General features: G+C 35.9%; 1 protein-coding gene across 6 annotated transcripts in view; it reads left to right on the forward strand.

Moving 5' to 3' along the window:
• Nucleotides 1–17,852, forward strand: part of ANKRD12 (ankyrin repeat domain 12) — a 129,832-nt gene that overhangs the window by 92,813 nt on the left and 19,167 nt on the right. For all 6 annotated transcript variants that reach the window (XM_047696846.1, XM_047696845.1, XM_047696849.1 and 3 more), the window contains one exon: nucleotides 12,431–17,151. In XM_047696846.1, coding sequence (XP_047552802.1) covers nucleotides 12,431–17,151 — 4,721 coding nt within the window. The remainder of the gene's footprint in view (nucleotides 1–12,430; nucleotides 17,152–17,852) is intronic.

Below are 17,852 nucleotides of genomic sequence, written 5' to 3' on the forward strand. Positions count from 1 at the left end.
TAATTGAAATGAAAACAATCTTTATAATAAATAAGATTACCAAAGAAGTATAGCTTAGAAATTTTTATGACACTAGCCCATCACTGAATAAAAATGACATGTAAGCAAACACCATTCCAAATGTAAAATTTGGGTTGTTGTTTTTTTTAAGTAATATTCCTTGTGTTAAAAGAATACTTAGTTCTGTTTGAGTTCTGTTGAGTACATTACACACACACACACACACACACACACACACATTGTAGATATTTTGGTAATGGAAATCAAGTCATAAAGCATTTTTTTCTATTCTTTTTGAAATGGCTGTTTAAATAATAAAGTTCAGATTTTAGTATTCCATACTACCTAGATTTGATCTCTCTGATTGGGGCAAGTTAGTTAACCTTTAGGTGCTAAGTTCCACATCTATAAAATAGAGATTACAGTACAGACCTCATAGTGGTGTGGTAAACAAAGATTAAATGAATTAATATATGAATGCAAGTAGAGTATCAACCGGTACAGAGTACACTTCATAAATATTAGTTTTAAAAATAGTGAAATTCTGGGGTGCCTGGGTAATTCAGTCATTAACTGTCTGCCTTCGGCTCAGGTCATGATCCCAGGCCTGGGATCGAGCCCTGTATTGGGCTCCCTGCTTGGCAGGAAGCCTCCTTCTCCCTCTCCCACTCCCCCTGCTTGTGTTCCCTCTCTCACTATGTCTCTCTCTCTCTCAAATAAATAAATAAAATCTTAAAAAAAAAAAGTGAAAATCTGAAATAAGGTTACCACATTAGACATATCCAGTTACTTAAAATATATTGAGAACCATACTTACATAATATTGCAGTTTTCTGATCTTTAAAAATGTCATTTGTATTTACCATTATAAAGATGAAAAATCTAATCAAGTTCATAGGTTTATAGTCATTTAAGGTAGGCACAGCATGGCTGTATTTCCTGTATTTTTTTATTTCTAGCTTTTTGAGATACAATAGACATAGAACATTGTGTAAGTGTACAGTGTAATGATTTGATATATGTATGTGTATACTGAAGAATTACCACAGTAAGGTTAGAGGACACATCCGTGCCTCACACAGTTACAATTTTTTGCGTGTGTGGTAGGAACTTTTAAAATCTACTTTTAGGGACTCCTGGGTGGCTCAGTTGGTTAAGCAGCTGCCTTCGGCTCAGGTCATGATCCCAGCGTCCTGGGATCGAGTCCCACATCGGGCTCCTTGCTCAGCAGGGAGCCTGCTTCTCCCTCTGCCTCTGCCTGCCACTCTGTCTGCCTGTGCTCGCTCTCCCTCTCTCTCTCTGACAAATAAATAAATAAAATCTTTAAAAAAATAAAAATAAAAAAATAAAATCTACTTTTAGCAACTTTCAAATGTACAATACAGTTTTGTTAACTGTAGTCCTCATACTGTACATCATATCCTCAGAACTTAGTCGTAACTGGAAACTTGTACCCTACAACTACATTCACCCATCTTCCCCATCCCCTGACTTCTTTTCCTTTATAAATTGTGTTAATAGTCATGAGTGAGGTGTGTTTAATCTCTTATTTCATGTATTTTTGGAGTATATAAATGAAGAAATTGCATATCTAAGATGTGAATATCTCAAAACCATGCAGAAAATAGATAGTTCCTATTTGAAATTCAGCTTTAATCTCAGGTGGGTATGTTTAACACCACTAATTGTTACTTTCTCAATTCAGATATTTTACATGTTAGATTAACAGTAAATCCCATTTAATATAGTGCTTTATTGTAGAGCCTAGGTTTTTGTGATAGTTATTTTCTCGATATACTCAATCATGAAATAAACATATAGAAGTAGAAGGTATTCATACGCATGTTTATGAATTATGGCATAGTTTTACTGGGTGTTCATCTGGTTGTATAGTTCATCTTGACAGTATTTAGAGTTTTTATGTACTCAGAAGTAACAGCATGATGATTATGAGTACCAATATTAGAGTCAGAGAAATGGGTTTGAAGACCTAGCTCTGCCACTTATTAACTATATGGTCATGGACAGATTTATTCTTAACATTATTACAGAGTAGTAACCTAGACATACAGGGTGGGTCCAAAAATGAATGAGGTAATTTATAGGCTTTCATAAATACAGTATTTTAAACTTTCCCCATGGATTATTTTCAACAAAAATTCTCATCTACTTATTAAGTTGTAGAAGAAACACTTGCTTTAAATCATTCTATAATGACTTACCATTGTAGAATATCATCTTATAATGGCATTAAATTGCAATTAACAAATGAAACAATTACATAATTGTGTCTCCCCGTCTCTAGTCCCATTCCCATTTCCCTTCCCTTCTTTAAGGAATACTAAAAAACCTTTTACATAAGTAATTGTCTTTTTATGACTAGTACTTTTATGTTTAAAAATATAAATTCCACCAGACACTAATATAAGAAAATTGTTCCTTGGTTCACTCTATTTCTTCTTTCCCCTCACTGCCTCTACCTGCGCCTCCTCCTTACCCCAGGAAAAGTCTTGGTCTACATATGTCCATTTTTTACTTGAAATACTGGTGGTTTCTGTTGCCTTCATTCTGAAGGACCACATACCTCCATTGTAGCCCTGTAGTAAGTGAAGTAAGTGCCTGGAGTCAACTTGAATCTTTTTGTCTTAAATTTTCTGATACTAAATTAAATACGAAAAGTTACGGGATTCAGTTTTGGCTTTTTAAGTTAACATGTGCTTTATCGAATTTGGTTTTATTTAAGTGCTTTTAATTTAACGATACATTTTTCTCTTCTTACCTAAGCGGTGAGTTAATATGTAATTACATGCATGGTATGTACCAGGATATGCTAGGCACATTATGTAAATTCATCTAATACCCAAAATAGCCCTGTGAGTTAATCCCTAATATTAGATTACTGACTGTTAAGTGGCAAAGCAAAGATTCGAACCTAGGACAGAATCCTTGTACTTTTCCATTGTACCATGCTGATTGTCACTGGGTATGAAAATTTCCGAATCTAATGATTCTGATATCAGCATAAAGCCAAAATATGCGTCTACTGTATGTTTGACTTAATGATAACTGTTACAAAGTGTGCTGTGATCAGAGTCATTTCATTGTGTTTGAATGTGACCACAAATGTGGCTACAAAGAGGGTTCTGAAAGTAAAATAGAATAGCTGGTGTTTTTGTTTTTTGCCATAGATTCTACCATTCATAAATTTAAAATCTTTAATGAAAGTTTACATTTTCATACATACAACATTCCTAAAAATGTGCTTAACATTTTACCTGATTCGGTACTAAGAAAATTAAGAAAATTATTTATTAAAAAAAAAAAAAAAAAAAAAAAAAAAACAAAAAACCCTGGGCACCTGGGTGGCTCAGTCAGTTAAGCATCTGCCTTTGACTCAGGTCATGATCCAGGATCCTGGGATCGAGTCCCACATGAGGCTCCCTGCTCAGCAGGGAGTCTGCTTCTCCCTCTACCCTTCCCCCCTGCTCATGATCTCTCTTTGTCTCTCATGCTCATACTCTCTCTCTCAAATAAATAAATAAAATCTTAAAAAAAAAAAAAAAAAAAACTGGGGCACCTGGGTGGCTCAGTGGGTTAAGCCTCTGCCTTCAGCTCAGGTCATGGTAACAGGGTCCTGGGATCGAGTTCTGCATCAAGCTCTCTGCTCAGCGGGGAGCCTGCTTTCCACTCTCTCTCTCCCTACTGCTCTGCCTACATGTGATCTCTCTCTCTCTCTGTCCAATAAATAAATAGAAATCTTAAAAAAAAAAAAACTTCAACTATAGTATATATGTTTAGGGCTTTTAATTTTATTCTGTATATTGTATGATGTATTCATTTTTAAAAACATTTTTAAATAGATTATAGTGTAATTGTAATCAAATTAATGATTTATTATCAAATTTTTCAAATATATGCAGAAGTAGAACAGTATTATGAACCCATATGTATTTATGACCCAGTTTTACTAATTACCACCTTCTGACTAGCTTGTTTTGCCTCTCTCCATTCTTTCATACCCCCTCATTTTGAAGTTATTTCACTAGAAAATGTTTCAGTAGGTATCTGTAAAAGAAAGAGCCTTTTACTTTAAACATAATCACAATACCATTATCATACCTAAACTAAATGTTATTACTATTAAATATCCAGGTATGGTTAAATTTTAATATTAAGTATCCAGTTCTGATTGCCTCATAAAATCAAAAGGTTTTTTTCTTTGACTTTTTTTAAGTCAGAACCCAAATAAAGTCCATGTATTGAAAATTGGGTTATATATCTCAAGTATCTTCTAATCTGTAGATAGCTTCCTTGCTTTCTTACATTCTTGCAATTTTGTGTTGAAATACCCTGATCATTTGTGGGTAAATTTTCTCAAAGTCTGGATTTTGCTCATTGCATCTCCATGATTTCATTTAAGGAAGATTATTTTCCCACTTACTATCTTGCCTGATTCCAAATTTTCATAGTTTCTCTACAGTGAGTTTAGTGGTAAACTGGCTTTAACATTGAGAAGGAAAAGTTGCTTGCAGTTATTACAAAGAAATTTTGCTGGAGGTTGAGCAGATGATTTTAATGGTTCTGATCAATTTTCTTAATTTTGGTCAAGACTGGGGTGAACGTTGGGCTTCTTTTGAAACTAATTTCTAGCGGTACTGGCATCAACTCCTCATATAAATTATCAAAATATTTTACATGCTGGGTGTCTGGGTGGCTCAGTTGGTTAAGTCACTACCTTTGGCTCAGGTCATGATCACAGGTTCCTGGGATCGAGTCCCACATTGGGCTCCCCCTGCTGTGAAGGGGAGCTTGCTTTTTCCCTCTCCCCCTGCGTGTGCATGCTCTCTCTCTCTGTCAAATAAATTTAAAAATATATATACATATACACATATGTATATGTATATATATGATGATTTTGCCCTTAATTTTGAAACCTTATTTTCATCACTGCTTTTTAGAATATCAACACGGTGTACATATATCTAGTATTTCATATGGGTTCTCTAATTTTCCTGTTCTTTACAATTGAACAGTCTTCACTGAGCTGAAGGAGGCTAAAGATTTGCTATTTTTATTACATCCGTTCAGTTTCTGTCTTAATTGTGGTGTTACCAGTATCAGCAGTTTTTCTGATAAATACAAACAAAATATGTATGTATTCAAATAACTATAAACACTATATAAAAATGGTGCTATTGCTTAAAAATAAATTTCGGGCTGACTAAAACAGTTCAGCAGCTGATACATGAGAGCAGGAGATCAATATAGGAAGATAGGCATGTTAGTGGATAATGTGTGAAAGTGCAAGCTGTATGAAAATTCAGGGTGGCTTAAAGCAAATCAAAGAACAGAGCTGTGCTCCACATGACAGGTGATATGGGAACTAATGGCATGTGGATGAAATACTTGCCACCTCTTCAAATTGCTGAGTTTAAAAGGGACATCAGCAATGAATTACCCAGATAGTATCAGTGGCAGCATCATTTGCCACCTGGATGCTATACAGACTTGTAGAGTGAGTAAATTTGTATTTCATGTTTATATCCCTTTTTACAGTCCTCCTGTTCTACCATATGTATTCCCACTTGATTTCTGGATTTCTTAATGTAGTTCTAAAACGCCCTCTTTGTGTATTTATTCTACACTTATTAAGCACCTACTATATGGTATAGTGGAAGTTCCCAAGTGTAAGTCGTGGACTTACGTTTAAAATATCTGTTGAATAATGTGGAAAACAAGCAGAAAATTACAGCTACCTCATTGAAGGTTACTTTCCCACAAAGGAGTCTCAAATTCCATAAGTAGGCCATTTTTTTCTTAGTAAGCACACTCCCATCCCTAACATCCTCCATCTCACAAACATAAAATACAAGTTTTGCTACAGATTTAGGCAGATGCTGTTAAAAATAAAGTAATATATTACTGTAGGGTTCTAGGAAGCTGAATCTTGTGCATGTGTGTATTTAAGCACTTCTCATCTAGAATAGGTGGAATGCATTGAGGATATAGTGAAGCAGATAGCCTTCCCTTTGCCCTTTGCCTTTTTTTGAGAAAGTCTTTAACCTCCCATATCCCAGGTGATGAGAATAACAGATTTTTCTTAAAAATCACCTTTTGGAAGTGATGTTCCCAAAGGATAAATGAGAAACTAAATATAGCTCTTTCCAAACCATTCCAAATAAACATATGTAATCTCCATAAATGCCAGTGCAAACATAGCTTCAAGACAAGTCCCCTACCCAACACCCTCCCTATAATAGGTGACTACCCCAAGCCCTTCCTATTTATAAATTCTTGAAGTACTCATCCCCCTAACCTCTAATCTAAAATATCTTCTAGTTAAGTAGTTGGGAAATACTAAAGAGCTACTGATCAGAATACACATAAATATGCATGTAAACTTGAAGAATGAGTAGAATACACTAGTCTGGCTAATGCAAATAGGAAGAAATGAGAGGTGGGAGACAATGTAGAAAATACTGTGAAGTTGGACAAAAACATCTTGGGCTACATTTCCTAAGGGTGAGGTAACCTTGGACAAACTACTTACCTGGCTCAGACTCTGTTTATATGTCTCTTAAATAGGAATACTAATTGCTGTTATGAATAAATGGTAGTAGGAGAGATAATGTTTTGGATTTTCAAAAGTCTCATACCATCATCTGTGGAGTTTTTATTTTATCCTCGAGTAGGGAGCCCTCAGATGAGAAGAGACATAATATGTTCTGTAATGCTGGCCACATTGTGGTTAAGGTGATAACTGATCTAGGCAGAATATGATGAGAAACTGAGCTGGAACAGTGTAGGGGGAATAGAAGATGGATTTAAGAGATAGTCCAGAGATTGAAACTCTGAACAGTTAATTTTGAAAGTTGAGGAATTGAGAATGTTAAAAATGGCTCAGAGGTTTTCAGTTGGAGTAAGTGGGTTGATAGGTATGCTACAGAAGTGGGAAATAGTGGCTTTAAGCAGCTAAAGGAAAGCTTCGGAAGAGAAAGTAAGGAGTTGAACATGCTCAATTTTGAGTTAGGATGGTTGGAAGGAGTCTAAGAATGTCCAAGTTAGGCATCTGAAGCTCTAAGGAAAAGTAGAAACGTGAACTTCACTATAAGTTCAAATTTTAGGGTCATGGTGTGTTTAGTTTTATATCATCATTATCATCCACTCTGAGAATATATGTGACATTAGAATAATTATATGTTTCCTAAAAGTTATTATAATCTAGACACTTTCAAAGTCCAGACTCTACTGAATTTCTTACTAGACTTGTGATGTAATTGGTTTGTCAAATGCACATTGGTGGTTTTGAGAGATTTTGAAAGAGGAATTTATATATTATCATCTCTCTGCATTGGTCACATGTGCTAGTTTTGCTGCCCCTTTTTTGGATACCATACAAGAAAAGATGGAAATGTGTGGTAGCCTCAGTAGGGAAAAAGTCAAGCCTAAGGATAATATTGACGTCAGATAACATTTAACTATTCTGTAAGTGTCACTAGTGTTTGTTGCAAATATCTAAACATGCCTTGAGAAGTACAAGGGCAAATTTCAAATGTATTTAAGTGTTTTTAACCAATTAACCTTTCTCATATTATTTAGCATTTTTTAATGGAGAAGTAAACGCTTTAATGAAAAATGCTTGAACGATTGCTTAACCTCTGTATTTCTCATTTTCCCTACTAGTTTCCCAAATAAAATTGTTTGAGATGATAAACGTTAACTTTTTTTTTTAATTTAGAGAGCAAAGATCATGATCCCAGGGTCCTGGGATTGAGCCCCACGTTCTCCTGCTCCCTCCTCATCAGGGACTCTGTTTCTCCCTCTCCTACTGGCCCTATCCCAAGGCCTCTCTCTCAAATAGTGAACAAGTGAATGTGAATGAGCTTGAGGGAAGGGCAGAGAGAGGGAGGGAGAGAATCTCAAGCAGGCTTCATGCTCAGCACAGAGCCTAATGTAGGGCTCAATCTCATAACCCCAAGATCATGTCCTGAGCTGAAATCGAGAGTCAGACACCTAACTAGCTGAACCACCCAGGTGCCCCAAACATCAACAAAGGAACTTTTTGTCAGAAATAATTTGATACGTGTTTTTTTTTTTTTTAAAGATTTATTTATTTATTTATTTGACAGGCAGAGATCACAAGTAGGCAGAGAGGCAGGCAGAGAGAGAGAGGAGGAAGCAGGCTTCCTGCTGAGCAGAGAGCCCAATGTGAGGCTCGATCCCAGGACTCCGGGATCACGACCTGAGCCGAAGACAGAGGCTTTAACCCACTGAGCCACCCAGGTGCCCCTGATATGTGTTTTAAATACAAATTCAAATTTACTGATTTAAGTAGATAATTAAAGACTAAAAGATTGGAGCAAAATGGAAAATAACAGTATAATGATAGCCATGCCATTCGACTACAAGAATTTGAGGATTTGGAGAGTCTAGGTGATATTCTCACTGTAAGTGATCACCTCCTAAAAAAGGCAAAACCTTTTTTTTTTTTTTTTTTGAAAGTGACTTCCGCACTGTAATTGCAAGACCAGCCCTATGTTCCTGTTAAATCAAAAGGTTTAGGGGTCACTTAGGGAAGAAAAGAGATTTTTCAGCCTGGTCTGCAAGTGAAATGATATCATGGAGGTGTACTACCTTTGCTGAGATCACACTCCCCAGCTTCATGAGAGCAGTGCAGGGTTATTGCCACCAGCTGCTGAGGACCACCCTGCAGTGGAGCGAGCCCAGTGGGTGCTTGCAACTCATTGACCAGAGCCAGGTTACAGTCCTTCACTGTAGTAATGCCACACTCCTCATGGACACTAATTAGTGTCAACCTAACTTTCTCACTTTAAAACCTACACTTTGTTGTTGTTGTTGCTTTTAAAAATGCAGTCTTTGAAGGGTGCCTGGATGGCTCAGTGGGTTAAAGCCTCTGCCCTCAGCTCAGGTCATGATCCCAGGGTCCTGGGATTGAGCCCCGAGTCAGGTGCTCTGCTCAGCAGGGAGCCTGCTTCCCCTCCACCACCACCCCCATCTGCCTCTCTGCCTACTCGTGATCTCTGTCAAGTAAATAAATAAAATTTTTTTTAAAAAATGTAGTCTTTGAAAAAGAACCGTAGGGAAAAAAGTATATCTGGATTGGAAAGCATTGCTTAATTACCTTCAACTGATGAATCAGGAACACAAATGACAAACCTTAACATCTCTTAGGGTACACATATGTATAATTCCCTTAAAGAATTTGCATTTAATCTTGAATGTATATATTCAAGGTAAGCACTACGATATAATAAAACATACATGAGATTGTATGTGTGGTATGATTTAAGTAATGTATTTAGTGTATTAAATAATGTATTAATATGCATAGACAAAGGCCAGAGGAAAGTAGGCTAAAGAAATTATAAAGTGACATTACACAGGAGGAAATACAAACACATGGCAAAATAAGCCGCACCAGTAATCAAAAAAAAAAATAGTGATGCGTTATTTATACGTATTAGTTAACTAGATATATAACTATATAACTAAATAACTATATATATATATATATATATATATATATAGAATAGGCTCTGCACCCAGCAAGGAGCCCAACACAGGGCTCAGCACAGCTCAGGACCCTGAGATCAAGACCTGAGCTGAGATCCAGAGCTGGACACTTAACTGACTGAATGAATCACTGAGGCATACCCTCTATTAGTGAACTTTAAAAAAAATTTTTTTTTCTGATAATAATATATCTGTTATGCTAGGAATTTGGAAAACAGAAAAGTTTGGGGTGCCTGGGAGGCTCAGTTGGTTAAACGTCTGCCTTCAGCTCAGGTCATGATCCCAGGGTCCTGGGATCAGGCCCTGCATAGGGCTCTCTTCTCAGGAGGGAGCCTGCTTCTCCCTCTGCCTCTGCCTGCTGCTCTGCCTACTTGCTATCTCTCTCTCCATCAAATAAATAAGATCTGGGGGTGCCTGGGTGGCTCAGTGGGTTAAGCCGCTGCCTTCGGCTCAGGTCATGATCTCAGGGTCCTGGGATCGAGTCCCGCATCGGGCTCTCTGCTCAGCGGGGAGCCTGCTTCCCTCTCTCTCTCTGCCTGCCTCTCCATCTACTTGTGATCTCTCTCTGTCAAATAAATAAATAAAATCTTTAAAAAAAAAAAAAAGATCTTAAAAAAAAAAAGTTTTAATAAGAAAATAAAAATCACCCATAATTCTTCCAGCAAATTTTTAGTACAGATATTCTTTTGATGCATTTCTCGTTTCCTTTTTCATACACAAATTGATAATATTTCTATTTTTCAAGTACCATACAAAAAATTTTTTCTGCATTATTAAATATCTATAATATCAAGTACTTGGAAACAACCTGAATGTCCCCTCAGTAAAAGGATCAGTTTAAATGATTACAAATTAACTCAGTGTAATATGCAGTCTGTAGAAGTAGTAATGAAGATTTAATTTCAAAAGAAAATGTGATCTGTTTAATGGAAAAAAGCCGTATGTAAAATGGTATATATGCTGTAATTGTATCTGCTTATGTCACAGTAATTTCCTTGCCCTGAAATCCCTATACATCTTTTGTGCCTCAACTTCAGTGCCACTTCTTTGAGAATCCTGCTTTCCTTCTCTAGTTCTCCCAAGCAGACTGCTTTCCAGGGGTACCCTTTTGACCTAGTATCTATTGCCTTTTTAGCTATTATCAGGTTGTATAATTGTTAAAGGGGCAGGGCTGTCTTTACATCTTGTCACCCCCTCGCACCTAACACTCTGTGCCTGATGAAACAGAATATTTATTGAAGTCTGATTCTTAGTGTAGAACTGAGGTTTTGTGGCATATACAAAGGAAAAAATCATTCCTAATTTCCAATAAAAGTAATCACGTAATGAGAGACAATATAAATAGAATAATTATACATAAATCAAAAAGAATTAAATCCTTGAAAACTACACATAGAGATAAGTTCTCAAGAGCAATTACAAATAAAGCATTAACAATAGCAAATAACACCCATTGCATAAGTACATATCCTTGTAGTCATTTAATCAGGGACCAAAATAAACACTGCTACCAAAATAGATGTCCTCTTTTTTATACCATGTGTCAGTATAGCCATACCACTCATTAGAATATTTCTCTTCTCCAGAAATAAGATTGTGACCTCTTCAGAGCTCCTATACAGTGCCCAGTAACTTACAGATGCCCCAAAATGCTTCTGGAATTTGAACTTTTATGTGAGAAGAATATTTGGGGGCTAGATCAGTTTAGAGGAAGCTTGATGTATTAAATTTATAATTTTAATAAAAACTTTTAATAAATACTTAGCAAATTTATCATTTTTATAGTGAGTTTGGTGTTTCCTCCTTGGTCAGAGACCTGTTTTCTTTACCTTTAGTTAGAAGCCTGGGTTTTCTTTTCAGAATGAGGCCCAACATACATTTCAACTAAGAAAAGATGCCCACCTAGGAAGAAGAAAAAATCTTTTCCTTAAAAATGATATAAGGGGCACCTGGCTGGTTCAGTCATTGAAGCATGTGACTCTTGGGAGTTGTAAGTTTGCACGCCACATGAGGTGTAGAGATTACTTAAAAATAATATCTTTTAAAAAAAAGATGATATAGTGAAATAGAATCTGGCATGTTTTGGCTACATGTATATAACTTGAATGCAATTGAACTTCCATGCAGTTAAAGTTAATTTTCATGTACTTAAAAATGTGTAGAAATTGGGCCCATTATTTCCCCCCCATTGTACTAGAGTGTATATTAGTGTCAAGTCTGAATTATAGATACGAAAATTAAGGAACGTAGTAGCTTTTTTCAGATTACATATGTACTGAATTTATCTGTTATAATCTTGATTATATAATTGGGGGATACATGTCTTTATTTTTAACCAGACAGTCACATGTCTTGTGTAGGCAAAACCATTTGCCTTTATATAAGTTACTATACTTTATGAGAATTATTCCCTGCTGATTTTATTCATAAAAATTCTGAAAATATAAGATAATATGTGACATTTACTTAATCTCAAGTTAGTGGTTCTTAATCTTTTTTGCATCAGAGAATCTTATTTCAACATTCCAGGGGGAAAAAAAGTACATATATGTAAAATTTTATATAGCCAGTGTTTCCCCTGAATCTAGTCCTGGATTTTCTGCTTTCTATTAATGCATTTTTATATCCTGTATCTTTGATATATGAATTCTGAATTAATTATACTATGTGCTTTTAGAAGTGTCAAGAGATCTCATTATGAAGCAGATTCTTTATAAAGGTTTTCCGTAATACTACAGCAAAGTTCTTACATGTTTTATTAAGCATTTTTTCATTGCAATTCTAAAATTTTCTTTCTGAATTGAAATAGTTACTTTATATGCTGTATTTTTCTCTCAGCTTTATTTTTCTGGCTGTTGTCTCTTGACCAACAACAGATTTTCTCTTTTTATTCTAGATTCTGAAGAGGCTCGGTCTGTAAATCCTTCCAGTGTTGATGAAAATATTGACTCTGAGACAGAGAAAGACTCTCTCATCTGTGAAAGTAAACAGATAATTCCGAGTAAAGCACCTCTTCCATCTGCTCTTGATGAATATGAGTTCAAAGATGATGATGATGAAGAAATAAATAAAATGATTGATGACAGACATATTCTTAGGAAAGAGATACGAAAAGAGAATGAAGCTGAAGTAGAAAAGAATAGTTTGTTTACCAAACAGGAGAAAGCTTTCTATCCTAAATCATTTAAAAGTAAAAAACAAAAGCCATCGAGAGTTTTGTATTCAAGTTCTGAAAGTTCAGATGAAGAAATTCTTCAGAATAAAAAGGTTTCTGCTCCATGTTCTGTCCCTGAAACGTCAAATTCTGATACACAAACCAAAAAGGAATATGGAGTTTCAAGTGAACATAAACAGAAAGGCAAAGTTAAAAGAAAGTTAAAGAACCAGAACAAAAATAAAGAGAACCAAGAGCTGAAGCAAGAAAAAGAGGGGAAAGAAAATACCAGAGTAACAAACTTGACAGTTAATACTGCACTAGATTGCTCAGAAAAGACCAGAGAGGAGGGGAATTTTAGAAAATCTTTTAGCCCGAAAGATGATACTTCGTTACATTTATTTCATATCTCCACAGGTAAATCTCCTAAACATTCTTGTGGACTAAGTGAAAAGCAGTCAACACCACTGAAACAAGAACATAGTAAAACATGTTTATCACCAGGAAGTTCTGAAATGTCTTTACAGCCTGATCTTGTTCGGTATGATAATACAGAATCTGAATTCTTGCCAGAAAGTTCAAGTGTAAAATCTTGTAAGCACAAGGAAAAAAATAAACATCAGAAAGATTTTCACTTAGAATTTGGTGAAAAGTCAAATGCCAAAGTAAAGGATGAAGATCATAGTCCAACATTTGAAAATTCAGATTGCACACTGAAAAAAATGGATAAAGAGGGTAAAACATTAAAAAAGCATAAATTGAAACATAAAGAGAGGGAAAAAGAAAAGCATAAAAAAGAGATTGAAGGTGAAAAGGAAAAGTACAAAAATAGAGATAGTGCTAAAGAGTTGCAGCGGAGTGTAGAATTTGATAGAGAATTTTGGAAAGAGAACTTTTTTAAAAGTGATGAGACTGAAGATCTCTTTTTAAATATGGAGCATGAGTCCCTAACAGAAAAAAAATCAAAATTGGAAAAAAACATAAAAGAAGATAAATCAACCAAGGAAAAACATGTTTCAAAAGAGAGGAATTTTAAGGAAGAACGAGAGAAGATTAAAAAGGAAAGTGAGAAATCTTTCAGGGAAGAAAAAACAAAAGATTTAAAAGAAGAAAGAGAGAACATACCCATAGATAAAGAAACAGAATGCAGTTCTTTAGGAACAAATGCCAGTGAAGAATCTACAGGGTTACACTCAATGGAAAAGGAAATAGAGACAGAAAAACAAGAAAAGCATATAAAAGAAAATAAGGAAAAATCTGAGAGGCGGTTTCAGACTAAAGAAAAGGATGTTGAGAAGACTGAAAGAAAAAATTCTGAAAAAGAAAAGAAGACCAAACATGAGCATAAGTCAGAGAAAGACAAGTTAGATCTTAGTGACTGTGTTGACAGAATAAAAGAAAAAGACAGGTTGTATTCACATCACTCTGAGCGGTGCCACAAAGAAGGAGAGAAGATAAAAAATATCACCACTGTGAAAAAAACTGATGATAGAGAGAAAAGTAGAGAAAAGATGGATAGAAAACATGACAAAGAAAAACCTGAAAAAGAGAGGCATTTAGCAGAAAACAAAGAAAAGCACTTGATAGAAAAAAAAAACAAACAAGCAGACAATAGTGACTATACTAAATCAGAAAAGAGCAAAAATAAAGAAAAAGACAGGGAGGTAGATAAAAAGGAAAAATCTAGAGATAAAGAAGGCGTAAATATAACTAACTCCAAACACTTCCAGGAAGAGAAGAAGTCAAGTATAGCAGACAATAGTAAAGCACAACATGAGAAAACTTTATCCCTTAAAGAAAAAACAAAAGATGAACCTTTGAAAACGCCAGATGGAAAAGAAAAAGATAAAAAAGATAAAGACATAGACAGATACAAAGAACGAGACAAGCATAAGGATAAAATTCAACTAAATAGTTTACTCAAAGTAAAATCTGAAGCAGATAAGCCTAAACTTAAGTCCTCACCAGCATCAAAAGATACTCGACCTAAAGAAAAGAGGTTAGTGAATGATGATTTAATGCAGACAAGTTTTGAACGAATGCTAAGCCTTAAAGACCTAGAAATAGAGCAGTGGCACAAAAAACATAAGGAAAAAATTAAGCAAAAAGAAAAGGAGCGGTTGAGAAATCGGAATTGTTTAGAACTTAAAGTGAAAGATAAAGAAAAAACAAAGCATTTGCTAGCTGAGTCCAAAAATAAAGAACTTACTAGGTCAAAGAGTTCAGAGTTGACTGATGCTTATACCAAGGAGAAACAGTCTAAAGATGTCGTAAGTAACAGATCACAATCTGTTGATGCCAAAAATATAACAAATTTAGGGAAGTCATCTTTTGTTTCAGATAATAGCTTAAACAGATCTCCTAGATCAGAAAGTGAAAAGCCAGGTCTCAGCTCCAGATCTGTATCCATGATTTCGGTTGCTAGTTCAGAAGATTCCTGCCATACCACAGTGACAACCCCCAGGCCTCCAGTTGAATATGACTCTGACTTTATGTTAGAGGGCTCAGATTCCCAAATGTCCTTTTCCCAGTCACCTTTTTTGCCAGTTGCCAAATCTCCTGCCCTTCATGAAAGGGAATTAGATAGTTTGGCTGAACTTCCAGAGCGGATTAAACCACCATATACAAGCCGACTTCCAACATCCCATCTCCGATCATCTTCTGTAGAAGATGTTAAACTAGTTATAAATGAGGGGAGACCAACTGTAGAAGTTCGAAGATGTAGTATGCCATCTGTCATTTGTGAACATACAAAACAATTCCAAACAATATCAGAAGAAAGCAGTCAAGGTGGCTTAGCTGTGCCAAGAGATACTTGTCTTTCTCCCAAATCTGAGGTGCCCTCAAATGTGCCTGAAAGAGAACTTTCAAATGTGTCTAACATTCATTCCAGTTTTGCTGCCTCTCCAACTAGATCTGTAAGCAGCAAATACATTTCAGCTGATATAAATGTTATCAAGAGTACTGCTCCAGTGGGCACTTTAATGGACAGTCCCATGCATTTAGAGCAATCTAATCAGGTTTGTGTGATCCAAAATAAATCATGGGAGGTACCTAATGACAGACTGGAGTCATTAAGCACCGGTGACTTGATCTGCCCAAATTCTAGTGCACCTGATCAAGATTCTTCTGTTCAGGGTTTTTGTAATTCTGAAAACAAAATACTGAAAGAACAGAACACAGATTTTTTATCCCTGCACCAGACTGAACTACCAGGAAACTCTTGTGCTCAGGACCCAGCGTCCTTTCTGCCTTCACAGCAGCCTTGCTCTTTCCACAGCCAATCACTTTCAGATGCTGAATCTGTTTCTAAACGTATGTCTGTATCATATGTTGCCAATCAAGAGCCGGGTATTGCACAACAGAAAAATGCAGTCCAAATTATGAATTCTGTTTTAGATACTAATAATGAATCTACGAAAGAAATGGAAAATACTTTTGTCCTAACAGATGTCCAAAAGACAGATGCCTTTGTCCCAGTGTACTCTGAAAGCACTGTTCAAGAAGCATCATCAAATTTTGAAAAGGCTAATACTTTGTCTGTATTACCATCAGAAAAAGACTTTAGTGGAAGTGATGCCTCTTCCCAGCTAAATACACATTACACATTTAGCAAACTAATGTACAAGTCTTCCAGTGGCCATGAGGTTGAAAGTAGCACTTCTGATATTCAGGTTATTTCACATGATAAAGAAAACAAACTGGAGAGTTTGGTCTTAACTCACCTGAATGATAAATGTGATTCTGATTTATGTGAAATGAGTACAGGGATGCCAAAAGGAAACCTAAATGAACAAGATAATCCAAAACATTGCCCTGAAGGTGAAAAGTGTTTGCTTTCCATGGAGGATGAAGAATCACAACAAAGCACTTTATCAAGTCTGGAAAACCATTTACAACAACCGGCTCAACCAGAGATGCATAAATATGGTCAAATAGGTAAAGTAGAATTAGAAGAAAATGCTGACGACGATAAAACTGAAAACCAGATCCCTCAAAGGATGACTAGAAACAAAGCAAATACAGTGACAAATCAAAGCAAACAGATTCTTGCTAGCTGTACACTATTCTCAGAAAAAGACAGTGAATCTTCATCTCCTAGAGGAAGAATAAGGTTGACTGAAGAAGATGACCCTCAAATTCACCACCCACGGAAAAGGAAAGTGTCACGTGTACCACAGCCTGTGCAAGTGAGTCCCTCTTTACTGCAAGCAAAAGAGAAAACTCAGCAGTCTCTGGCAGCCATTGTAGACTCTCTGAAACTAGATGAGATTCAGCCATACAGTTCAGAGAGAGCGAATCCGTATTTTGAATACTTGCACATACGGAAAAAAATTGAAGAAAAGCGCAAACTGTTGTGTAGTGTTATTCCTCAAGCACCTCAGTATTATGATGAGTATGTGACATTTAATGGATCCTATCTCCTGGATGGAAACCCCTTAAGCAAGATTTGCATTCCCACAGTAAGTAACGTCACTTGACACGCATCTGCTGTCCAGTAGAAGTATGATACAAGTCATTTATGTAGTTTTAATTTTTCTAGTAGCCACATTTTAAAAAGTAAAAAGAAACAGGTAAAATTAATTTTAACATTTTATTTAACCCTGTATATTCAAAATAACTACTTCAAAATATATCAGTGTAGAGAAGTTGTTTATGAATGAGACATGTTATATTCCTTTTTTTTTTTTTTTTGTACTAAGTATTGGAAATCTGGTGTACGTATAGTACCTCTCAGTTCAAAGTAAATGCATTCAATAGCCATGTGTGGCTAGCAGCTACCTTATCGATCAGCACTGGTCTACAGTATTTTCTTTTTCCTTACCTGCTTTTCCTTCATCCCAAAAGAGGTACGCTTTTATTTCGCTGAAAGGTAACTCACTTACACGTGCTTCTGGAACAATCTTCTCTGGAATTTTCCTCTGTTGAGCCTCTTCTTGCTGGTGTATTCTTAATATTCTCTCTCAGTTGGCCCTTATCCACCCACTCCAAACATACTTGTTTCTCCTTCATCCTGGGGAGAAAAAACTTACCCTGTGACTGTGCCAGTTTGTCAAGATCTCCTTGTCTCTTTCCTTTACTACCACACTCTTGAAGAGTGGTCTAAGCCTGATGTTTTCTCTTTATCACTGCCTATTTATCCCTTAAACCATATGCACAGATC

The sequence above is a fragment of the Lutra lutra genome, chromosome 12 (genome assembly GCF_902655055.1).
Source record: "Lutra lutra chromosome 12, mLutLut1.2, whole genome shotgun sequence".
NCBI lineage: Eukaryota > Metazoa > Chordata > Mammalia > Carnivora > Mustelidae > Lutra > Lutra lutra.